General features: G+C 36.4%; 1 protein-coding gene across 1 annotated transcript in view; it reads left to right on the top strand.

The window, feature by feature from the left end:
• Slc6a14 (solute carrier family 6 member 14) overlaps positions 1-26,481 on the top strand; it is a 30,637-nt gene that overhangs the window by 1,616 nt on the left and 2,540 nt on the right. Inside the window, exons 3-12 of the mRNA XM_052746724.1 lie at positions 2,079-2,210; positions 5,091-5,252; positions 6,000-6,135; positions 8,703-8,835; positions 10,374-10,514; positions 15,002-15,230; positions 18,061-18,186; positions 21,088-21,206; positions 21,723-21,822; positions 22,093-22,202. Of these exons, the coding sequence (XP_052602684.1) occupies positions 2,079-2,210; positions 5,091-5,252; positions 6,000-6,135; positions 8,703-8,835; positions 10,374-10,514; positions 15,002-15,230; positions 18,061-18,186; positions 21,088-21,206; positions 21,723-21,822; positions 22,093-22,202 (1,388 nt within the window). The remainder of the gene's footprint in view (positions 1-2,078; positions 2,211-5,090; positions 5,253-5,999; positions 6,136-8,702; positions 8,836-10,373; positions 10,515-15,001; positions 15,231-18,060; positions 18,187-21,087; positions 21,207-21,722; positions 21,823-22,092; positions 22,203-26,481) is intronic.

Genomic DNA, 26,481 nt, shown 5'->3' on the forward strand with positions numbered 1-26,481 from the left:
TGAGTTAGAAGTATGAAATAGGAGGAAAATCTAGACTTTTTAAAAGCTCAAGGAAACTGTTTGTTTAGTTAGAATAAGACATTTTATAACTTAAGTGTGAACAAAAACGGTTATTAATTAATATTTTAAGTTGCACTATTCAGTTACATATATTTTAAATGCCATTGGCCATATAGATTATAAATAAAATACAACAGAATTTAGTTCAAGGCTATGTGGTTTTATTGTTACAATAATGATACTCTTTATACCTTGTAGATCATTAAGGTAGGCTCAATCAGAACACAAAATAACTAAGGCAATACACCAAGGGAAAGAAAATGAATTGCACAATATTCTAGTAATGTGGAAACAACTTTTCACTTACACCATTTTAACTTACTTGTGCTTACAGGTTCTGTTAGAAATATAGAGGTGACATGTGCCTGTATTTCATAATTGGACACCATTGAAATTTTGCCAGTATAATTATTTTTCTCTTGGCACAATGGGATTGTGTGTGGTGATGTTTCAACCACATTTCTCGTTAACTGAGTGTATTAAAACATTCACACTGGCCCTCAGAGACTCAAGAAAGGAGCTCTGTTTATTAAACACCTTAAGTGTGGGTAGCTTAAATTCCCTCATCTAAGACTTAGGTCATCTGATAGTGGTTTTGATGTAAGTATTAGCAGGAAAATAAGTCAATAATCATGATATTTTTGGTGTCTATGTCCTAAGGCTCCTTTGAGCTTCTTACAATTGTGTTTACAATAAGTCATACCCTGTAAGTTGACATCATACATTCATTCAATAATCACCACAACTTTCTAGGAAATGAATTAAACTAATTTTAATAGAGAATTTTTAAATACAATGCAAATGAAATATTTTATTTTTTCCTATGCTATTGCCTCTTTCTCTCCTGTTTCCTCCAGAAGTGACACATTGGTTCTCAAATTTTGAAGATCATGTCATTTAAGTAATAGATAATGTACATCCTCTAAGTGCTTTTTAAATTCATGAGTAGCAAGGAAAATAATTGAGGACAATTGTGAAAGAATAAATAAAGTGTACATGATCGGAAAGCCTGTCTTCATTCATTGAGCTCCATCTTGCTTTTACTAACTGTTGCCAAGACTTCCAGATTGTTTGGCTGGGACATTCAACATTATGTCTCTGTTTCAGCTTGTAGTCTGGTAAATATATTAACGAGCAGTATCACAAACCAAATATGGGCAAAAAAGTAAAAGAAAAGGACTAAAAGAAGGGGAGGGGCTGGATATTCTTATGTGGGAGATTAGTTCCTGTTAACTGAGTAAGCCTCAAAAGGTCAGTCTTCTAACAAACACATTTCCTATTAACATTGACTAAAGAGCCTTGTGACTATTAAAAGAATTGTGAACTTAATTGCAGTAATTTACATTCTGAACACTACTTACCATTTATATCTTAAGTTTTAAAAGTAATCCTTGTATTGTTGAGGGGGGGAGGAGGAAGGGAGGGAGGGAAGAAGGAAGGAAGGAAGGAAGGAAGGAAGGAAGGAAGGAAGGAAGGAAGGAAGGAAGGGACTGAAGAGGAACTAACACTGAAAACATGTCATCTGCTTGTAGTGTTGCCACTGTTTGATCAGTAAATTAGTCAATTTGATAAGCAATTGCTACAGGTCCAGTATTTGAACTCATAACAGAAAGTGATGAGTTGGTATTCTGTCTCCCTTTTCTAAGAAGGAAAAGTTCACAGGTTAGTAAATTGTCCTAGGTAAAATAACTGATAGATGATAGACCCAGCATTTTAAAGCATATCTGTTTGGCTCTATATTCTCTGATTGCTCAGCTTCACTGGCAGACTTTTTATAAGCTATTGTCTTTAGTAATTGTAGAAACGTCACTAGGTAACATTTCTCATTCCCGTTTGATTAATGGGAAACCCACAGTTAATGCAATTAAGTACTTTCTCACAAAAAGTAATAAATCTTGGACCTCAAGCCAAATCCCTTCAATTCCACTGTATTAGGGCACTTTAAAATATTATGCTCCTTGTCAAAGTGCCCCCAAGACTTTTAAATGTAATAGTATATTTATCTCTTTGCTTTTTAGGTGCTTTCTTGATACCCTATACAATTATGCTAGCATTGGCTGGTTTACCTTTGTTCTTCCTGGAGTGTTCACTGGGACAGTTTGCTAGCTTAGGTCCAGTTTCAGTTTGGAGGATTCTGCCATTGTTTCAAGGTTGGTATTTAAGACTTTTCATCATCATGACTGTTTTTCACTTTGTGGAAGAAAAGAGGACTTAAAGTCCTGGCACATTTGACCTCATAGAAGTAGAGCAGAGGATGCTCACAGAGGCAGAAGTGGACAGGAAGGAAGAAGCCATATTGGTCAAAAAACATATGGTTATAGTTAAGAGAAATAAATGTGCTGGGTGTGGTGGTGTATAACTTTAAACCCAGCACTCAGGAGGCAGAGGCAGGCACATCTTGGAGTTCAAGGCCAGCCTCTGCCTCCTGTCTACAGAGTGAGTTCCAAGACAGCCAGGGCTACAAAGGGAAACCCAGTCTCAGAAAAAAAGAAACAAATTTAAGAAAGCTACAATCTATAGATCTATAAATTGGAGAATTGAAAAAAAATAAGAACTACAGCATGGTTTCTATATTTGATGACAGACAATATATTAAATTAAATTCATATATTATAACCTCATAAATACAGACAGTGGTCATTAAGTATTCTTACCAACAAAATGATAGTCACCTGGGGTAATATGCTTGCTAATCAGAACATTAATTCATTCCACAATATGTATACAATTCAAGCATCACACAGTACATGAAAAATACAGTTTTCTCTTTCAACTAAAATATAAAAAATGACATGCTAGGGCAAAGATGGTGTTGCTTCTTTTGTATATATTTTGTGCATACATATATACATATTCGTGTGCATGCAAATGTGTGTGCATGCATGTAGCACATGAAAGTCAAGGCCATGTATCTTCCTTAATTACTTTGAAATGGTCTCTCATTGACCCTGGAGCTCATTGTTTAGCTAGACTGAATGGACAGCAAGCACTGGAGAGATCCTGTCTCTACTTCTTCAGTGCTGGGATTTTAGGTGCACTCTGTTATAGCAGGCTTTTCTTTTTAAACACAAGTGCTAATTTCAGGTACTTATTCCTCCATGGATATGACAAATACTTTACCCTCAGAGACATCTTCCCAGCCTTCAAATGTTAACTTTTCTTCTTACCTGGATGCACATATAGGAAGGGTTAGGAAAGGACACTGAAAAGATGATTGACAATTTTCACTTTTTGATTTATTTTGTCACATAGTCCTGTTGTGCATTAGCTTCAAGGAAAGTGTTTTAAAAATGTACTATTTCTATTTTAATTTATGTGTATGTGCACATAAGTGTATTCCACATGTATGTGAGTGCCTGTAGAGGCCAGAAAACAGCATTTGATTCCCTGGAAGTTGGACTTACAGGAAGTTGTGAGCCACCCAATATGGGGGCTGAACTTTTGTCCTCTGCTCCTCTGGATGAGCAGCACATATTCTTAACCACAGAGTCAGCCCCAAGGCTCTGTCTTTTAAGATATTTCCTGTACAGATTTGTTTTGCTATCTTTTCATATCTTTTATAAAGCCTCACTGAGGAAAGCTGGAGGGTGGGCCACTATTTTCTCTTGGATACTTCTGATAGGAGACCAGTCCAGATGAAAAATGCCTTGATTATTGTTAAACATTGAACTTCCTTTATCTCTGAAGAGTAAATATCATTTTAGCATTCACTAATCACTGCAAACTATTTACAAAAGCCTCAACGCAGCACTGGGAATATATAATAATGAGGTGAATAGAAGGCTTTGCTGGAAGATTGGAGAGCTGCTTCGAATGTTAGTCTTAAGAATAATCAGTATGCTAAGCTCCATTGTGAACCTACTGAGTTACAGAACTTTTGGAAGTTTAAATGCAGATTGTTTCTGAATTTGTGCATTTTCTCCATACTTTCTTGTAGAAACTGTGCATTGTAGCTAATGTTTTCCTGGTTCTGTTCAGCTCCTGTGGCCCTGGGGCCAGCCTCTTGGACCCATGTAAACACGCAGAGACTTATATTACTTATAAACTGTATGGCTGTGGCAGGCTTCTTGCTATCTGTTCTTACATCTTAAATTAACCCATTTCTATTAATCTATAAGTTGCCATGTGGCTTGTGGCTTACTGGTACTTTTACATCTCACTTCCTCTGTGTCTGGCTGTTAACTCCTGACTCAGCCTCCCTGTTCCCAGAATTCTCTTCTCTGCTTGATCCATCTATAGTTCCTGCCTGACTATTGGCCAATCAGCATTTTATTTATCAATCAATCAGAGCAACACATTTACAGCATTCAGAACATATCCACAGCAGTGAATTGTGTCCTTTAAGGATGTTACATTAGAATCTTCATTTACTATTTGACCATTGTTTTACAGATAAAGATGTGAACTTTGGTGGATGAGTCCATAGGGTATGAGCATTGGAACTCTTAATACCTGCATTTCCTGCTATGACAAGGATTTGAAGACTTAATAAGGAAGAATAATTGACACATGACTGTTGTGAATTTTATGGCTAAATCTAAGTCTTTCTCCCTTAGCTGTAGTAACCTTTTCTCACCAACTGAAAAACATTTTCCAAAAGCCAGTCATCAGAATTGTTTCACATTTGAAAAGAGGGAGCTGGAGAGATTACTCAGCAGTTAATAGTACTCACTGCTCTTCCAGAGGCTCCAAGTTTGGTTTCCAGCATCAACATTGGGCATTTCAGAGTCTCCTGTAACTCCAGCTCCAATGCCTCCAGCCTCTACAGGCACTTGTACTTGTGTGCTCATACTCACAGATGTGCATATGCACAAATGCAGTTAAAATAATAATGATAAATTCTTTTAAATTTTGGAAGAAATGTATTGAGAGGGTAACAGCCCTCCATCTCAGACATACTTTTTCTGAATTACAGCATAGAGTTATGTGAAATAGTCTTTTCATTTATTATGGCTCTTGTGGAAACTGAAGTCAACTCTTTTCATGGATCAGCAAAACAAATTTCACTTTCTAACGGTTTTGTTTTCCAGGTGTGGGAATCACGATGGTCCTGATATCCATTTTTGTGACAATCTATTATAATGTCATAATTGCCTACAGTCTGTACTACTTGTTTGCTTCTTTTCAAAGTGTACTACCATGGGCCAATTGTTCTTCCTGGGCAGACAATAACTGTAGCAGATCACCAATAGGTAAATTCCATTGGCTTAACTTTTAAAATATTACTAACTATATAATTCTGTTATATTCTCTAAATAAGTTCAAATGATTAAATAATTTTCTAACCAATTTAAGTTTACTTTTATGAAAGGCAAAACCACACCCAGAAATAATTCTTAGAAGCCTGTGTTCTAAGCAGGAGATAGTAAGAAATAAGAGAGTGTTTTTTTTTAAGGGCTATCTTTTATAGCATTAAAGAGTGACTATAAAGACTGGGTGCTGCCAATGTCAATATGAGATACTTAGCATTAATAATGGAGGATATTGTAATTGGGATTATCCATACCCATCAGATAGAGCTTTAATGCTTTGGAAGGGTTTAAAGGGGCTAGCATATCTATACAGGTTAGCTAAGTCCCCCTACTGAAAATTCTGTTAAGTTTTAAATCTCAACTGCAATACCTCTTATTCTATAGCAGTTATTACTGTAAATATGACCACAGTTTAAATGGATAGTTAGTATTATGTGTTTACCAATTGGTGGTAGAGAACATTTGATGCATTGAATGTAACATGCACTATTCTATTTGTAATTTATTTATTCTACTTTTACTAAGTAACAACTTAAATGGGAACTTAAGTATTTTCCATTAAAATACCTTGTTCTCCCCACAAAAGTATCTCTCTCTCTCTCTCTCTCTCTCTCTCTCTCTCTCTCTCTCTATCTATCTATCTATCTGTGTATCTGTTTATTTATCTCTATGTCTATCATTTTTTAGTAACTGGCTGTAATGTGAGTACAGGGGCAGGAGAGATGCTTATGAACATAAGCTGGGTAAATATCAACAACTTGACCTGCTTGAATGGTAGCGAAGTTTTTCGGCCAGGACAACTTCCCAGTGAACAGTATTGGGAGTAAGTATTGATTGACTTCTTAAACAGGTGTTACTGAAAGGCTTTATGAACCACAATGAAATATTGGTCAGCTTTTTTATTATCTATTTTATTTTATAATTTTAATATGAGTATATGTTGTGAGTTGAGCATATTTCTCTTTACCTATATACCTTCCCTCTTTTTAACTCCCATAAATAGAAGCAAGGAGAACCATGACAGATAAATACTTCACTTGGTTCAAATGTTTACCTATCATAGGTGAGTTGAAGTACCTGAAAAGTTAGCTCATTGTTGACAACGTATCTTTTACAAGTTAGTTGTTCAGTGCATACAGCTCTTAAGTAATGGTTTATTAATAATTACTAGTTAAAAGTTAAAGTTAGAGAATTATAGAGCTTGGGAGACTGCTCAGCACATTAAAGTGCCTGTTGCCAAGCCTGATGATCTGAGTTTGATTCTTGGAGCCCACATGGTAGAAGGAAAAAACTGACTTCTGAAAGTGTTCTCTGACTACCACCCATGTGCAGTGGAATGTGCATACACACACACACACACACACACACACACACACACACACACACACACACACACAAATTGATATAATAAGAAAATTCTAATGATAAGCAATTAGGGTCTGGAGAGATGACACAGAGGTTAAGCGTTCACTATTCTTTTTTTTTTTTTTTTTTTTTTTTTTCTCTTTCCAAAATGGTTCTTTTTTTTTTTTTTAATTTATTTTAATTTATTTTGCAATACAATTCAGTTCTACATATCGGTCACGGATTCCCTTGTTCTCCCCCCTCCCGTCCCCCTCACCTTCCCCCCAACGCCCCCCCCCCCATTCCCATCTCCTCCAGGGCAAAGCCTTCCCCACAGACTGAGGTCAACCTGGTAGACTCAGTCCAGGTAGAGCGAGAATTGTTGAGACCAAGGTTGGATAAAGCACAGGGACAAATAGCCAAATGAATGGAAACACATGAACTATGAACCAATGGCTGAGGGGTCCACACTGGATCAGGCCCTCCGAATGGGTGAGACAGTTGATTGGCTTGATCTGTTTGGGAGGCATCCAGGCAGCGTTCACTATTCTTGCAGAGGACCAGATTTTGGTTCTCAATACCTACATGGTGGCTCATAACTGTCTGTAACTTCAACTCCAGGGCATCCAATGCCCCCTTTTAGCCTCTATGGGCACCAAGCACGCATATGATCATATACACGTATGCAGGCAAAACACACGTACACATAACATAAAATGAATGTGTTGTAAAAATATCAACCACCACTCCCATACTCAAGGTTCAGGGAACATTTCAGAAGAGGGATCAAAGGACTGTAAAAAGCAAGAGGATCAGGTAGTTTGCTATGAGATTATGTCTCCTAATAAAGTCAGAAACTGCACATATAGGGCCTCAATGACATGATTGCCAAAACATGAGCTGAACAAAGATTACACCAATGGACATGCCCAAGTGGATGGGGGAAAGCCCACGTGACCTTAGCCCTATTCAAAGAATGATAGGAAACTGAGTAAATTTAGGAAATCAAATATATATGGAAGAACAGTATTCTAGTGAGGTGTATGTGTGTATTATGTTTTCTTTATCCATTCATCATTGATGGACACTTAAGTTGTTTATTTATATATGAATAGTACTGTGATAAACTTGGCAGTGTAGTTGTCTCTTGGACATCCTGATATCATTTCTATTGAATATACACTAAATAGTGGTACTGCTAGATGATATGGTGGATATATTTTTAATTTTGGGGGGGGAGATCAATAACTTTTTTCTCTAGCATGGTGCTTTAACATTTTCAGTCTTTAAATTTTTCCAAATGTCATGCTAAAAATTGGGGTTCTGAATTTTTAAGTTTATTTTGTATTATTTGTGTGTGTGTGTGTGTGTGTGTGTGTGTGTGTGTGTGTGTGTGTGTGTGCCTGCAAAGGCCAGAGGAATCAGATCTTCCTAGAGCCAGACTTATAAATGGTTGTGAGCCACCTGATGTGAGTGCTGGGAACCCAATTCAGGTCCGCTGGAAGAGTAGATAGTATTCTGAACTTGGAATTATTTCTCTAGCTTCAAAACTGGGATTATAGATTGACACATGTTACTCTGGGAAATCATGGAGTTTTACAGAAACTCTTTGAAGATATGAAGAGTCAGGCCATTTCAGTTTGATTTTATGTACCAGTTTTTAATAAGTAAATACATAATGCAATGTTAAATGTCTTATTCATGAATTTATTTTGAGAAAATCCCATATTGAGTCACATGAAACTACCAGATAAAAGTTTAATTTCTTTACATAAAGGAGATTAAAATGTTGGGAAAAATCAAAAATAATGCTTTATTCAAGGTGCTTGAAATTTGGACTGCCTTTGGGTAACCTTGAAGTTCAAAGCCTGACTTTTGAGGGAATAATATTTGTCCCTTCACACAACATTATCTATCAATAAGAGGCTTACAAGACTAAGCTACAATACTGGTTTCCCTTTGGATGAAACACATTACAAAGCCCATTGATTTTTTTTTAACAATGACAATTGATTCTGTGCTTATTAAAGGTCTTATGTATTTCAGTAAAGTGACACTTCAGCGGTCAAGTGGAATGGATGAAACTGGAGTAATTGTGTGGTATTTAGCACTTTGTCTTCTTCTAGCTTGGCTCATAGTTGGAGCAGCACTGTTTAAAGGAATCAAGTCATCTGGCAAGGTAGGTTGGAAGTCACATTAGTGAGGCAGTTGCTCTCCAACTTCATTGTAGCTTCATCAAATATAAAATTATTAATAGAGTTTGTGTAATACGAACATTCAAATCCTTTAAAACCTTTCTACATAAGACATTCTTGTTTTACACATATACATAGGGTAAGTGCTATTGTTAAAAACAAAGCAAAAATGAATACAAGCCTTGTGCAATTGCTTAAAACTCAGACTCTACTAGCTGATAACAGCATTTGGGGGCTTGAGAGTGTGTTTTAAAATGTTCTGTCCCACAATAAGCAGTTTGAATGACGTGATGTTCATTGTAGAATGTTTTCTAGGATAATAGCATCAGTTGAAGACACAGAGAAAAATAATATGCAACCATTCCTTTGAATTAATCTTTCCCAATGGAGTAAGACTCTTCTCTTCTGGAAAAGAGGCCTCTTCTGCAAAAACATTCTCCTTTTTCCCCTTCATCTTTTAAAAAAATTTCAGAGAGCCTAGTTACAACTTCAAAGAAGAACAGAAACATTTTCCTGTTAAGAACCGCATACTACCCAGAAAAGTGTATTTTTGACATGTTTTTAACTGACCAGAGTGAGGCTACATAAAAGTTCAAGGGCAGGAATAATTGCACACACTTGTCTTCCTGGTGCAATATACAGCATGTTGAATTGTGAATGCAATGACACATGTGATTTCTTTGAAAAAATACTGCAAATATTTCAAATCCAGTGGAAACTTTCCTATGTGTTTCATTTACACAATTTTTGAACCCTTGGTTCCTTTATGATGCAGTAAGTTTTCTTGCAAAATGTCTATTAAAGACAATTTAATCAGGCAATTGGAATTTATTGGTCTCTTGGGTGACTTATTTAAATCATCTCCTTGGGCATATTATCAAACATAGGATATCTATGGATCAAAGAAATTACACATTATTGTAGCAAGCCTCAAGGACAGTCTATACATCTGAAACCCTGTGTTATCTAAGACAGGAGTTGTGTGTCTATTTTTATCTTATCAACCTCTCTTAAGGGTAGCTTTAAGCAACGAGTATTCAGTGTGCTCTCTATTAACTTTAGCGAAGCTTTCATGAGCTCTGGACATGTCCTAGAAGATATTTTCCTTGTCCTTGGGAACTGAGTATACTCACATTACCAGTTTTACATTTCTCGTCCCAGTGCAAAAGTTGACTGAAAGGAGACATTCAGTCCCCTCTGACATTTGTAAGGTTCCATGTAGGACAGCATTTCATCTAGATCCCAAGTGATCACTGCTGATAATTGTTTGTTCACAGCACAAACCTTAGAAATACTGCTCCCTGCATCAAAGCATTTTTAAACATGGATCCATTTTTGGAGTGGTGAGAACAGAGAAAGGAAGTTAAGCTAACATTCGATATTGATATCATTGGACTTACTTACCTTTTGAAACCTGGAGTAAATTATTTGACGAATTACAACTGGCTACTAATTTTGCCCATAAAAAATTATATACCATGATTTTAAAGTGTCATTAACTTTCAGTTGCTCTCTTTGGTAGGTGGTATATTTTACAGCTCTCTTCCCGTATGTGGTCCTCCTCATTCTGTTAATACGAGGTGCAACTTTGGAGGGTGCATCAAAAGGCATTTCATATTACATTGGAGCACAGTCAAATTTTACAAAACTCAAGGAAGCTGAGGTAAGACTTAATTTGGATTTAAAATTGCCTGAGAAGTTAAATCTTAAAGCCAAAAATAAGAGGTTTGGTTACACACACACACACACACACACACACACACACACACACACACACACACACACTACACTATAGTATTTTCCGAAAGCATATGCAGTCAAACAATTATTTCTATCCACTAGCACGTCTTATCAAGGTACGTAACGACACTAATACTCTCATTGGGAGTAAGATCAATTTTAGCAATATTTCCACAACTCACTGTACTATTGTAACTTATTCTATTTGACCACAGGTTTTTGGGGTTTACTATTTAGAATAAAAGAATATTTCATACCTTAAGACCTACAAATTAAAAGCTAGGATTATGGGACTTATTGGACAATCTTTTAGTAGCTTTAAAGAATACCAGAGAAAGTCTGATGGTCTAATACACATTTGGTTACCTTGTAACGTTAATATGTCAAAGGTAAGATCAAATTTTGCTCAGTGGATTTTAGAATTTGAATACAAGCTTGACATGGATTAAGTATTCCAGAAATAAAACTATCACTTCTACCACAAATCGAAACACATGTATTGAATATAAATTATTTATTTTGTGTGTTGGGGGGATGAACATGACATGGTACACACATGACATGTTGTGAGAGGGCAGTTTTGAGGAGTCAGATCTCTCCTTCCATTATCTCAGTTTCAGGGAACTTGAATCATCAGGCTTAGCAGCAAGTGTTGTTATTCAGAGTCATCTCTCTGGCCCTGAATAGTTCTCTTCTAAATGTACTCTATTTCCAGATAATGGCTGGGCACATAAAATGTTTTACAATTTTAACTGTGCAGAGCATTAACAATAAGCTTATACAGCTACCACACTTCTGTTAATATAGCCCAAGGAGGCTTACATGTTTTTAGTAGTTACATCAAATTCTTGACACATATTAAGCTTACTTACTTAAATTAAATTAATAATTAAAAGTGATGAGAAAAAAATCATGCTAATATTACCTGCCACATTAGTAGTGCTATCCAAAATGGATAGTTTCAGGTTTCTATTTTCTTTTAAATAAAAAACATACTGACTTCCAGCCATTGATATTTTCTTTTCAAATGCTTAAAAGTCAAATATTTATTTAATTGTAGAGATTTTCTGGTAACCAATGTCAACTTGATCAGTTTCAGTCATGGAAATCTATTATTTAACTTTTGAAAAATTGAAAGTAAATTTCTGATCTTTGGTTTCTTTTGCTGTGTCCAATAATTTTCACTCAGTGATTACACACACCAGTACTAATTATTTTAGAACCATGATACTTTATTATTATAGTCTTGGAGATTAATGACTTTGATATGTCCACAGGACATCTTAATGCATTTCTTAATTAGTCTTAGTTCTTACTCTTTTTTAACCTTGTTTACTAACCCATTCCCAACTAGGAGACCATTTTCCATTCGGTTATTAAACATGATAAAACAAGTTAATATACTGTGGAAATAGATAACTCATGTAAATGTAAGCTGGTGTACAATTATTTTAACTATCGATGGTACATCACGGTATAGTTACTTCATTTTCCCTAAGAAGTACACACCCTCCATTTTCTCCTCCATTTTCCTGAAACCTCGTAACTTTGGGCACAGATGAAAAGCCCCTCTGATAGCTTTAAGTGGCTTTGTATAAGTCTCAGACACTTAAGCTTTATACTCCTTTGAAGCTATCTTGATGTTTTCATGTGCATTTTATATCTGTTTCTGTTTCTGTGTCTGTATTATTAAAAAAGAATCAGACCTACATTTAAAGCTCCTTGTGAAACATGCAATTTAGTCCTCTTACTCCTCCACTCCCCATAACAAATGACCACATTCCATGTGTTTTGGGTTTGCTGGTGATGACAATAGTTTGCCTCAGATTTGCATTCCTTCTCAACACAGATCTGACTCATCCACCTCAGCTCCTATTAAATCACATATGCATGCGTAACGTATCAAGTACAGTGGTTCAGAGACCAACATAAACACGAGATTCATCTCCTAAGATGGATATTTTATTTCTAACCTGATTTTGTAATATCTAAATGAAATTATCTTGGTCTATGTGTGACTCTCTGTATGTATCTATCTATGTGTTTCCCCACCTATCTCCCTTCATTCAGACTTGCTATAATCTAGCATAAAAAGTGTATTCTAAAGATCAGGTATATTTTACTCATTAGAAAAGTTACTTCTATTGAAATATATTCAAGTGAAAAAATATTGTTTTGACGTGTATACAATTAACTAAAATCGCTTTCTGATTGTTTCTCATAATAACAATTTTTTTCATCTGATAAAAAGCCATTTATTTTAGTATCATTAAGGTTACAGTCAAAAATCTGTGACAAAAATCCATAACGAGTATTTGTGAGGTGTCCTTTACCCTCATTATGCTGTTACTTCAGAATCCAAAGGAAACTTAGAAATTCATTTAACATTTCCTTTGAAATAAAAACCTTGTTATTTATTGAATGATACATGGTCCTATAATAAAAGTATTTCACCAACTGTGCGAATTCACTTACAGCCAATTCTTTTTTTAATTATTATTGTTATTGCTTAAACCTACTGATAAGTTAAAGAGGGTAGATTGAAGTGTCAGGGGATGAATGATTTGGATGTAATTTATTTCTTATTCTTTTTAATTCTAGAACCAGAATTATTATTTGCATACAGTCATGCTAGTCAATCTGCTTTCCACTGACAAGTGTGAGGTTACAAGGACTGAAAAGACACTTTTGGCCAAATATAAATCAACCCTGTTATTTGAAATCCACATGAGTCGATTTTTCTCTTTTGGGTGATATTATATCCAAAGAATTCCAATCTTAAAAAAGATGAACCTGAACAAATCTCTGGCATAACTGTTGGTTTTTTAACAAAGAGGGAGGGGCAAATTGTAATGTCAGTAATGATAAAGGAGTGTAATTAGACAAATAGCACAAAGCCAGGCTGAGCTGTCTAGTAACATCCTTGCTAAGAATTAATGTGGTTTTAATGTCACATTGGTATATAGAATCAATAGAATTCCAATCAAATTCCCAACACAGATAAGTGTGGAGAAATTCTCATTTCAGACACAAGACAGTATTACAAAAAGCACTACAATACTGTAGTAATTAAAATCATGAGGTTTTAGCATAGGAACAGATATACAGATAGGTGGTACAGAATAGTAATCTCAAAAAATATATTTATAGAGAAACAAAACTTGGTATGTAGCAGAGGTAACAAATCATTTCAATCTGGAAAGGATGGATGATCCAAAAGATGTCATTGATGTAATTTGTAATGTCAGTTATCCTTAAACAATTGAAAATAATGTGAAGTGGAAATAAGTGTAGCATAAATTATGTGTAGCATATGTGTAATTAATACATGTAACATAAATTGCAGGGGAATTGAAATTCTGATATTCTAAGCAAAACTATTTCATTTAGAGGATACAGAATAGCATCCTTATTACCTTAAGCTAAGCTTTGTTTTCAGACAACACAGATGAAGAAACACACAGCTAAGCAAAGCTGAACAATTTCAGCTACATTAAACAGCAATAACAAAAATACTTTGGCTCATCGAAGGACGCAAAGTAAAGAGGACAAAAAATATGCCACAGATTGGGAGGGGAAAAAGCCCTCAAGATATACAACACAGAAAAGATTAGAATTCAGTTTCAAAAATGAATTCCTGGGTTTGGTGTGGTATGCGTAATTTAAATTCCACCACATACTTTTAGAGGCAGAAGCAGACAGATCTCTGTGAGCTCTATGTATGGTATTCCAGGTCAGCCTTGTCTACACAAACCCCATTTTGTTAAACAGAGAAAGAGAGAGAGAGAGAGAGAGAGAGAGAGAGAGAGAGAGAGAGAGAGAGAGAGAGAGAGAGAAGAGAGAAGAGAGAAGAGAGAAGAGAGAAACAGAGATTGGTTTCCTAGAAATCAAGCAAACCAAAAATGGTGAAGTATGTGAATAGAAATTTTACAAAAAGAAAGTCCTATAGAAAATCCTAACTTTTTGTAAGTAATGAGTGTAATCAAAACTCTTAATTCAAAGCCCTTAGATTAGGTCAAATGAAAAATTCTGATGAAGTATTGCCAATGTTAGAGAGCAGTGGTTCTCAACCTTGCTAATGCTGCCACCCTTTAATACAGTTCCTCATGTTGTGGTGACCATAAAATTATTTTCATTTCCACTTCATAACTGTAATTTTGGACTGTTATGAATCATAATGTAAGTATCTGATATGCAGGGGTTCCAACCATAGTTACTACTGGAATATGAAAAAAAAACCACACGGAAACATTAAAAAACTTATACCATTGTTTTCTTTCTCTTGATGGTTGACATGTGGGAATTCATTTCATTATTTTTTAATACACACTCATATTTACTTGCGAACTCTTTTATATGAGTTAAATTTAAGAGTCTATGTTTAAAATTTTAAAAAAATTTCTCTTACAGGTTTGGAAAGATGCTGCCACCCAGATATTTTATTCCCTTTCAGTGGCTTGGGGTGGCCTAGTTGCACTATCATCTTACAACAAGTTCAACAACAACTGTTACTCTGATGCCATTGTAGTTTGCTTGACAAACTGCCTCACTAGCGTGTTTGCCGGCTTTGCCATTTTTTCTATATTGGGACACATGGCTCATATATCCGAAAAGGAAGTCTCTCAAGTTGTGAAATCAGGTATATATGCTCACTTGTGAAACTCTGGTATAATTTACAGTCATCTATACTTGTTTAGAGTTATTGTATTTTCTTGGTTCATCTGAAATAATGTATTTTAATATAATAGTTCCTAAAAGATCTGGATACACAAGAGTTTTTAGGGAACAGTTATTCAAGAAGACAATGTTGGGAACACTGATAGGAATTCCAACCACACCTCCATGGTCGGGCATGCCCTGTGGGACACTTAGATGATGCCCTGCAGGACACTTAGAGATGACTCCGCCTAGTCATTTCTGGGTCATACATCCTGCGTGACCCATGCCCTATGGTTACACGGTCACGTAGTCACTCAGACATGACCACATGATCTATGCACATGCGTGGAATAGCCATGTGGGCCTGTGTGTGCAGGTGTGTCCTGGCCTTTTATAAGGCGGGGCCCATGTTCCCCCGGTCTCTCTCTCTCTCTCTCTCTCTCTCTCTCTCTCTCTCTCTCTCTCTCTCTCTCTCTCTCTCTCTCTTCCACAGGCCTGATCACCTCTATCCCTTTCCCTTTGTCATGATAAAACTCTTGTTAGTGGCTTCTGTCGTGTGTTGTGACTTTTCCTTGGGGGGCAAAAAAACATCAAATACAGTTCAGTTGGTAGAGTGCTTGTCAAGCATGCACAGTTTTCGGAGGATTAGAAGTTCAAGTCTAGCCTCATCTACTGAGAGAAATTGAGGCCAGCTGAGGCTGCATGAGACTGTCTTAAAAGAAATTTTTTTATTATTTTTATTTAACCCTTAATATGAACCACTCAACACAATTATAAGGTTCAGGTATTATACTAAGCATGTTCTATGCTTTATGAGAGAAACAATTATGACCAAAGTTTCCCACATGCAATTACAGTATTGGATTTGAATTTTTAAACTTATCAATGTAATAGGATGGATTAGAGTGACTCAGTGTTTAATTGTGCCCAGTTTTCAAGGAATCTGATTAATGGACTTTCTAGCCTTATAGACAGTAGTTAAGGGATGTTTACTATCCAGCTAAAGTACAGTGGAAAAACAATCCTAGAATTCTTAAGCAGGAACCCTTAGAAACTTTTATTATAGTTAGTATAATATAATAGAAACACTGATGGATGATAGCAGAATCCCTGTATTAGAAGGAATTTTGGAGATCATTTTGTGTCCGTTCCCTCATAGTGCACTGGTACACATAAATGCTATGTCATGATAAGTGCAAATGTTTAGAAAGTGATGGAACCTACTTTAAAATCTCATGCTATGAATTCTATTTCTGTCCTCTGGGAAGGTAGGGAAACATAAAACACTTAAAACAGGGTCACATAGAAAAATTGGAAGAAATTAAACTACAAAGTGCTTTTAAAGGTAATATCAAATAGAAAATGAGATTCCATCTAGAACTTTATTATATACAACTTTGAAGGTATCTGTAAACTGAAATGGTATTACACATAATAATTCTGGGTAAACAAATGACAGGATGGTGGAAGACTAAATTCATTCCAGCTAGACATGGCGGTGCATGCCTTTAATCCTGGCACTAGGAAGGCAGAAGACTGCAGATTTCTGTGAGTTTGAGGGCAATCTGGTCTACCTGAAAAATTCCAGAACAGCCAGGGCTACATAGAAAGACCATCTCAAAAAGCAACAACAACCACAAAATTTCATTCTATACCTGTATTTTTCTAGATAGCTCAATTTCATTTCATTTCATTTCATTTTTTTTTTTTTTACAAATTTTAGAGTAAGGTGAACTTAAACTTTTGTCATTTAAGAAATACATTCCTCTCCTTCACCAATGTTTTTGCTACAGTTGTTGTTTGAGACAGGGTGTCATGGATCCCAGGCTAGTGCCAAACTCTGTATGAGGAGGAGGATGACCTTGAACTCCTGATTCTCCCTTCCCCCACATCCTAAGTCCTGGGATAATAGGTGTGTACCATCACACCTTCCATCAATCATTTGATTAGGGACTGGATAGAAGCAGTTGCTATCTAAGCATGAAGATCTGAGTTCAAATCTCCCAATCCATGTATGTGTAATGTGTCTATGTATAGTGTGAAAATCTGTAATACCAGAACTCCAATGGAGAGATGAGAGGCAAAGATAAGATAATCCTTGCTCATGGGCCAGCTATCTGGGAATATCCAGAAGAAAAAACAACAAAGCACCCACATTTCAACTAGACAGAAAGCAAAGACCAACACCCAAGGCCATTCTTTGCACATACACACTATGGCTTTTGAATTCCTAAGAGAATGTATGAATGAACACACACACACAGACACACACATGCTGATAAATTAAAATATTAAAAGATTCAAAAAATCTAAAATAATTTTCATGAAAAAAATTCTATTAGCTTAATTCTTGTCACACATTCACATTAGTGTAACAATTCAAATATTTTGTATATTTATTTATTATTACTGTGTATTAGAGAGAAGGAGGGATGGGTAGAGGGAGGAAAAGAGAGGGAGTGGAGGAGAGGGAGAGAAAGAGAGGAAGGGAGTGAGCGAGGGCATGTGCATGTATGTCACAGTGTTTGTGTGGAGATCAGAGTACAATTTTCAGAAATCTGTTCTCTCCTTCCACTGTGGGTTCTGGAGATCGATCTTAGGTCATCAAGCTTGAGTGACAAGTGCATTTACCCAATAAGCCATCTCTCTGGCCTCCAAGTAAAACATTTTAAGAAGTTAATTGGTAAAGAGTGTATGTCATGGATTGCAATGTCAAATCATGATGGAATTATAAAAGCATATTACTTTGAAAATGTTCAAATATGCAATTTTCTTGGCAATTAATTTAAAATATCACACATTTTTCTTAGGTTTTGATTTGGCATTCATTGCCTATCCAGAAGCTCTAGCCCAACTCCCAGGTGGTCCATTTTGGTCCATATTATTTTTCTTCATGCTTTTAACATTGGGTCTGGATTCTCAGTTTGCAACTATTGGTAAGTAATATTCTGGTGTTAAATGACTCTGATATTTTGTTTCTTTTTCATTTATTTGAAAACATCCTGTTTTATTATCATAGTATCTCCTTTTAGGTGCTATTAACAGAATGAATATTACGAGTTAAACTTAAAAATTAAATACATAAAAATACCATATACTGTGGTGGCATTGTGTTCCCCAAAATATTGTGTACCTTTATAAACTTATCTGGGGTCAGAGAACAGAAAAGCCACAAGATACTTAGCCTACAAAATGTTAGCACACGCCTTTAATCCTAGCATTCCAGAGACAGAAATCCCTCTGGATCTCTGTGAGTTCAAGGCCGCATTGGAAACAGCCAGGAGTGGTGACTCACGCCTTTAATCCCAGAAAGCAGCCTTTAATCCCAGGGAGTGGTGGTAGAAAGCAGAAAGGTTTATAAGGTGTGAGGACCAGAAACTGGAAGCATTTGGCTGGTTAGGCATTTTGGCTGGTTAAGCATTTGGCCTGGTTAAGCATTTAGGTTTTTGAGCAGCAATTCAGCTGAGACCCATTCTGGGTGAGGACTCAGAGGCTTCCAGTCTGAGGAAACAGGACCAGCTGAGGAATTGGTGAGGTGAGATAGTTGTGACTTGTTCTGTCTCTCTGATCTACCAGAATTGACCCCAATAACTGGCCTCAGGTTTGATTTTATTAATAAGACTCTTTAACACTCATGCTACAATATACTTAAATACTTGGCACTTAAAAAACACAAATATTAATGCTTTATTATATTTGCTCCAGATAGATATTTTAGAGGGAATCATTTTTGGTCCCTTTAGTCAGAATTTTGTATTTGTTTCTTAATTCAATGTACACTATACAAAACAATGAAAAAATTGCTACCATTTTTCTTTCCTACCCTCTATATCTGGGGACAGTTCCCTGGACAACCTCATTTCTCCCTGAAAACTTGGTTCTTGCTTGAGAGAGTTTTAACAAAACTCTTACTAACAATTTCTCATTTTTTGAGAGGCAATAATTTGGTCCATGTGTATGCATACACATGAGCATGCGTACGTGTGTATGTACACACATATATGAAAATATATACATATATATGTATGTATATAAAACGTATGACCATTGCTAACAAATTCATATGACTATGAAGTTTATATATGCTACTTTAACAAGACATATGGATCTATTTAATTGATAACATATTACCCTATTGGTGGGTATTTTGTTTCCTCTTTTTAAAATTCTACACACTGCAGCTGGGGAGTTGTCCTAGTGGGAAAATTGGTTGCTGTCCAGTCATCATAACCTTAGTGTGATCTCCAGTATCCTTATAAAATCTGGCTAATGTGGCATACTCCTCTCTTCCCAATGCTGGAGAGATGGAGACAGGAGCATCCCTGGAGGGCTGGCGTCACCAGTTAGCCAGTAGAGTCCATTTGTGAGCTAAAGGTTCAGTGAGAAACTGTCTCAAAAATGCAAGGTGGAAAGCACTTGTGAGACAACAAATGAGATTGACCTCTTGTAGCTAGAGTTTTCCTGCCTGGCCCACAGTCAAGACAAATCTCTCTCACCCGCCAGTCCTACTGCCGCTCAGACCCAATCAAGTAAACACAGAGACATATATTGGTTCCAAACTGTATGGCCTTACCAGGCTTCTTGTTAACTGTTCTTATATCTTAAATTAATCTATTTTTATAAATCTATACCTTGCCACGTGGCTCGTGGCTTACCGGCATCTTCATATGCTGTTTTTCATGGCGGCAGCTGGCAGTGTCTCTCACTCAGCCTTCCACTTCCCAGAATTCACTTCTTTGCTTGTCCCACCTATCCTTCCTGCCTGGCTACTGGCCAATCAGTGTTTTATTTACTAACCAATCAGAGCAAAACATTTGCCATACAGAACATCCCACAGCAACCTCTGCCCACTTACATGGAACACATGTGTTCACATGCACCCCTACACATGTGCTTGCATATACTCTCACACACAAACCCAAATTTCACACAGTGAATGCATTCTTCTTATGAATGGTTCTGTGTATACAAAAGAAATTTCCTGAAGGTATACAATGAGAAAATTTGAAGCAAGTTTGAAAATTATTTTTATTTTTATTAATTCTTTGAGAATTTTATATAATATATTTAGGTCAAATTCACCCCTGACTCCTCCCAGGTCCACCCTCACTTCTATATCCTTCCAAATTTCATGGATGATCTACTAACTGCCACACCTTTACAGAAAACTGAATCTTACTCTCATCTAGAAGTCATCAAAGTTCCTCTGCTTGATTTCCAAAGCCTTCAAAAACGTAAATTATAAATCTTTTGGCTTACATATTTTTCTACTTTTAGATAAGTCCTTGTTTAGAAGACACTATTTCTTCCTTCTTTCCTCCTTCTCCCCCTCCTTTTTCTTCCCATCTCTTCATCTCTGCCCTTCTGTCTTCTGTCTTGTCTTCCTACTCCCATCCTCCACTTCCTCCTCCTCTCTTCCCTGCCTCCTCCTCTTCCTTGTTCTGCAATCAGTCCTTTCTCTCCCTTCCCTTCTCTTTCTGCTGGGACCTAAAACTAGGGGCTAAGAGAAAAATCCTTGCCTGGCAGTGGTGATGCTCACCTTAAATCCCAGCACTTTTGAGGCAGAAGCAGGCAAATCTCTGTCATTTCAAGGCCAGTCTGGTCTACAGAGTGAGTTCCAAGACAGCCAGGACTGTTTCACAGAGAAACCCTGTCTTGAAAAACAAACAAACAAACAAATAAACAAAAAACAGTGAGAGAACCTTCTTGACTGATAGAAAAGAGCAATGCCCAGAGTATACTCCCAGTTTATGTGTGTAAATTCGATTAATAGATACTGAATTCTGTGATTAGTCTTACCCACTTGAAACGTAACAACTCATTTTCCCCTCCTTTAGAAACAATTACAACAACAATTCAAGATTTGTTTCCCAAAGCAATGAAACGCATGAGGGTTCCCATCACTTTGGGTTGCTGCTTGGTTCTGTTTCTCCTTGGTCTCGTCTGTGTGACTCAGGTACAGTATAGCTTTTAACTTCTGTAGACAAATGTTAGTTGGAATATACCTTTAAATCTAAAAAAAATATGCTAAGGTTCAATGGGGTGTTTTATGACAGGTCCTCTTTCTATTTAGGATGCTTTCCACATTTCAGCCATTTTCTCCTTTGTAACTTTGCTAGTACACGTTTTTCAGAGGACGAGGCCCAATAATGACAATTTTCCAAGTAACAAAATTATTATAAACTGTATTTTTCTTGGTGGCTATTACAGAGCTCATAGATACTACATGCCATTTACATAATCAACTGTTCTAAATGCTTACATTTTGTCCATGTCCTAGTACATTATAAAAAAACCTGATTTTTTAGGTAATTAAACCCATATTTGGGTTTATACATGAAACATACTTTTCATATATTGTTTAAAAATGTATTCTACATGAATACTTTACAAAAATGAAAAATAGTTAAAATATAGTTGTAAATAACTGGTGTGAGCTTGTTTTTCTGTTTTTGATTTTGTTTTCTTGTAGGCTGGAATTTACTGGGTTCATTTGATTGATCACTTCTGTGCTGGATGGGGGATTTTGATTGCAGCTATCTTGGAAATTGCAGGAATCATCTGGATTTATGGTAAGTGGTGATCGCAGATTGGTTTAAAGTCTCATACAGTATCATTTGATTCCTTTTCATCAAGATTATGTAATCATCCAATTTCAATTACACATATAATACTAAAATGTGATCTGTTGAGCAAAACACATTAGGAGTGAAATGGAATTCCAGGTGTGTGCTTCACTGTTGGCTTTTACCAACATGTTTAAATGAAGAAGGATAATATGTATGACAATCTCCATGGAACCCTGTAGGAAAGGGCTCACAGTCTGCAACTGTTTTCTCCAGGAGGGAATAGATTCATTGAAGACATAGAAATGATGATTGGAGCAAAGAGATGGATATTCTGGCTCTGGTGGAGAGCTTGCTGGTTTGTCATCACACCCATCCTCTTGTCTGTAAGTACCAATATACAATGAAATGGGTATCGATACTCTAACTCATACCTTTAGATGCTAGTAAAGAACTTGGAGCACAATTTCCATTGGGGAAAATAAGTAAATAATTTGGGGAATGAATAGTTTTCAAGTTTGTAGTTTTCACTGCTGGTGCCTTCACACTGTCTGAATTAAAATGCCCTTTGTAGTGTTATTTTTGACACCATGAGTCTGAACACTGAGACAATAAAGAGCTCTCTATAGAATTAAAGGTATCAACAACTTAAAATGACTGATAGATTAAAAGTATCAGTAGGATAAACAAAGCAAATCATAAATTTACTCATTCTCTGAAAGATATGGTGAGCCATTTATTAACTTCTCTGCCAGAAAATACAAAGCCAGACAAGAACCAGATGATGTTTTTATTTTTCTTATTTTTTATTGTTTTGTTTTTTGAGACATGTCTGTGTAGTCCTGGCTGTCATGGAACTTTTCCGGAACTCACTCTGTAGACCAGGCTGGCCTCGACTCACAGAGATCTGCCTGCTACTACTGCCCAACCATATGTTGTATTTAAATAACTATTATTTAAAAAGCGACCTTCAGATATTAATGTGTATTTTTTTTAGTTGATGGGTGAGGTATTTATTATCTGAAATTACTAAAAACAAACTCACTTATATCAATATATGCAATGCTTTATATTGATAAATTTAATGATAGACACTACTTAGGGGTTGAGTTTGTAAAGTAAATGATGGTTTCTTGAATATCTTTGATACACAGATCTAAGATCTTCAAAGAACAGTCCAGTAGATTAGGTCCCTGAATGCCAAAATTGAACAGTTCTCAAGATGGAGAATGACTGTGGTCCAGAGTTAATCAAACAGGTAGAGAGTAGCAAAGCTTTGAAGATGTGTTGTTACTCTCATGACCTTCAAAGGATTTCCTAGAGAATACTATGGACTAGTTACATTTGATTCACTTCCATGGCATAATATTTGAATGTTTTTAGATGTATTAGATTTTGTGTTTTAATATTTGATATTTCTTTTAGGTAGTGAGTAGGACTATATTTGAATAATCTAAACATTTGTGTGCTCCATAGCCTTGCTAGATGTCTTTGAAAGTGTCATTAAATATCATTGTCCTTATTTGAAAAGCCTTTTCAATAAAATAAGCATCCTGTAAACTTATAAGATCTAAATAAATTTCTTAACCATTTCTTTTCTGGCCCTACTGGTGACTGCAACTAAGCCTTTCGTTATCTAAGGAAGCTGTCTACCACTGAGTGGTATTCCCTTCTACATGATGGAAAATTATGATGTTTTGTCGTTCTGAGTCCAGTTTATTTTGCTTAGCAAATGAACTCCAATTCTACTTATTTTCTGCAAATATTGGAATTTCATTATTTTTATGGTTTAATAAATCTCTATTGTTTATATTTACCACAAAAGATTACAAAGTATTAGAACACCCTTTCTGTCTGGTTTTCTTTTATCTATAGTTTACTATACAGAAGTGTGGATTCAACGGAGTCTCTTGTCTTTCTTACCTTGTATGCTTACTCTGAGCCAGTTCAGGGACAAACATCCAGTAGTACTTCTTTCTTCTCAGAACCTTCCCTTCTTTGTGTACCAGGAGCCTCTGCTAACTACACTTAGCTTTGCAGCCCATGGGCAGATTCAATCACGGAGCAGAATCTCTAGTTTGTATACTCAAGGTGGCTAATGTTCAAACTATAAGCTTGTCACTGAGATATGTACTAAAGACCAACCTCAGTGTTTTGAAATCCTGCTAAACTTCAAACACCTTGGGGGGTGGGTAGAAAGGGGTAGATGATGAAAACCCAGTTTGGCCCGAGCCTCAGGAAGCTTTCAACCCTGTCTGCAGTGATCCATATGGCACACAGACATCCTTTTTGTCCACTGAACTTGGTTTGGGGCTGTAAGTGTCAGCAATTATCAAGTGAATGGGGTCTATAGTATGACACTGCAGAGGGGTGATTAAGTCTAGAAGGTTCCTAGTCATGGCCTTGCAAGACTTGGGGAGTAACAAAATAGATTTCCTCTCCAATGCTGACACAGGAGGAGTCACTGTTTCACCCAGTGCTATAAATAGATCCAAGACTTGTGAGAACTGTTGGCTTGTGATATGATTAGGATTGCCAGACTTTTTCATCAGAGTTATGTGCTTTGCCACTTAGATTGGGCTTCTGTTTCTCTTCTCCACACTGGGTAGCTATATTTGGCCCACTCCATTTCACCATGTCATCTTCTGAATCTCTCCATTTTCCACCTGTTCTATCACTTAGTTTTTAACCTATAGAGAGAGGAGGAGGGAAAGAGTGCTCCTGGTCAGAGGACAACTTGTAGGAGTCAGTTCTCTCTTTTCACCATTTAGGTTCGAGGGATTGAACACAAGTCCTTAATCTTGGTGGCAACCTTGAGAGGAGTCATTTTTTCTTTTTCAATTTTCTGATAACATTCTAATCTCCCTCTCTTTGGAATAGAGTACATTCATTACCAATCTACTCTTCTCATTTACTTACTATTCTAATCCACCACCTTATACAACACTGGAAAAGCTTGAAACAGAGATTTCTTTCAGTTTCCCAAGTGATCCCCCAAAGCTGCAGATATACTCATAATAAAAACATACCTCAAACTCACAGAAGTTAGACTCCAATCTTTTGGGGAGTACTCACAGTGTGGATGTATCTCTGAAAGTTCAAGAACTGAGTCTCTACAGCATTGAGCACTTCTGTCAGACTGTGTCTCCTTGGGTGAGAACCCAAATAGACTAAAGCAAAGAGAGTACTATTCCTAGTACTCCTTGAGTACTGATTGGTAACAGGTTTTGTTTGTTTTTTGAGACAGGGTCTTACTATGTAGCCCTGACTAAACTGGCATTCATTATGTAGATCAGACTGGCCTCAAACTCTCAAGTATCTGCCTGCCCCTGCCTCCTGAATGCTAGGATTAAAGGGTTTTCCCCATAGAAGGCCTGACTGGTAGCTTTTGAAAAATTAATTTTAAGTTAGCAAATACATGAGTCTTTGTATGTGTGTATACATGCATGATTTTACTTTGTTCTCAGTAATTCCCTTGCCAGCTCCAACTGGTTCTCTTCTTTTCACATATGTAAATGTGTGTTCCACATGCATGTGTGTGGATGTGTATCCACTGAACAGTAAAATATACCTTTATTTTTGGAAAAGAATAGTGTAAGTCAGAGATTAGCTATCAGAACTTCTCCTAAATGCCTTATTTTTAGTGAATTTTAAAAAATATCTAAAAATCATTTAAAATAGTGGTTTTCAAATTTTCCAATGCTTTGACCCTTTAATACAGTTCCTCATGTTGTGGTGAACTCCAACCATAAAATTATTTTCGTTGCTACTTCATAACTACAATTTTGCTATTATTATGAATCATAATGAAAATAATTGTGTTTTCTGATGTTCTTAGGCGACCCCTATGAAAGGGTTGGTCGACTGCAAAGCATCACCACCCACAGGTTGAGAAGTGTTTATTGAATTTTATCACCTTTTTAGAGGGAGGGTCTTCTAAATTTCAGGATGGCCTTGGAATCAGTATGTAGCTGAGCATCACCTTGAACTCCTGATCCTCCTGCCTCCATCCTTTGAATGCTGAGATTTCAGACAAATCTCACATTTTTGCCACACTACTTGAGCTTACATCAAACTTTTTTGGTCAAGAAGAGCCTAGGAGGGAATTGTGCTTTGGTAAACATGTGCCAGTACTACGTGTTTATATTTGAGTTATAGGGGGGTAGTGTCTTGTGCAATGAATAATAAACAGTTGCTAAAGAAGGATAGAAATGTATCTCTAAAGTGTACTTGTACATTCTCAATGGAATTTTAACATATATGCTGGCAAACTTATGGCCTAAAATGAAGCCATGCTAACAGTTCTCCTTGTATACATACCCACAAAAGGGGTTTTAGATAAGATAATTCTACCTCCTTATATATGTATTAACAAGAGGGGTGTTGGATAATGTAGCTGTTTATTTAGTTTTGAGAAAACTCTGTAATGCTTTCTATAGTGATTGTGATCAAAATTTACATTCCAAGAAATGGTATGCAAGGGGTTTTTTTCCACACCCATGTAAACAATTCCACTATTGGATATATTCAAAGATGTGAAATCAATATGTTGCAGCACGATTCATCTAAGCTGAGGAATAAAAACAGCTGAAGTGTCTGCCAAATGATAACTAGATGAATCAAATGAGGTACTTAGCACAGATACCAGGCATGGTGGCGCACAAT

The sequence above is a fragment of the Peromyscus californicus genome, unplaced genomic scaffold, assembly GCF_007827085.1.
Source record: "Peromyscus californicus insignis strain IS unplaced genomic scaffold, ASM782708v3 Scaffold_10__1_contigs__length_136768540, whole genome shotgun sequence".
Lineage (NCBI taxonomy): Eukaryota > Metazoa > Chordata > Mammalia > Rodentia > Cricetidae > Peromyscus > Peromyscus californicus.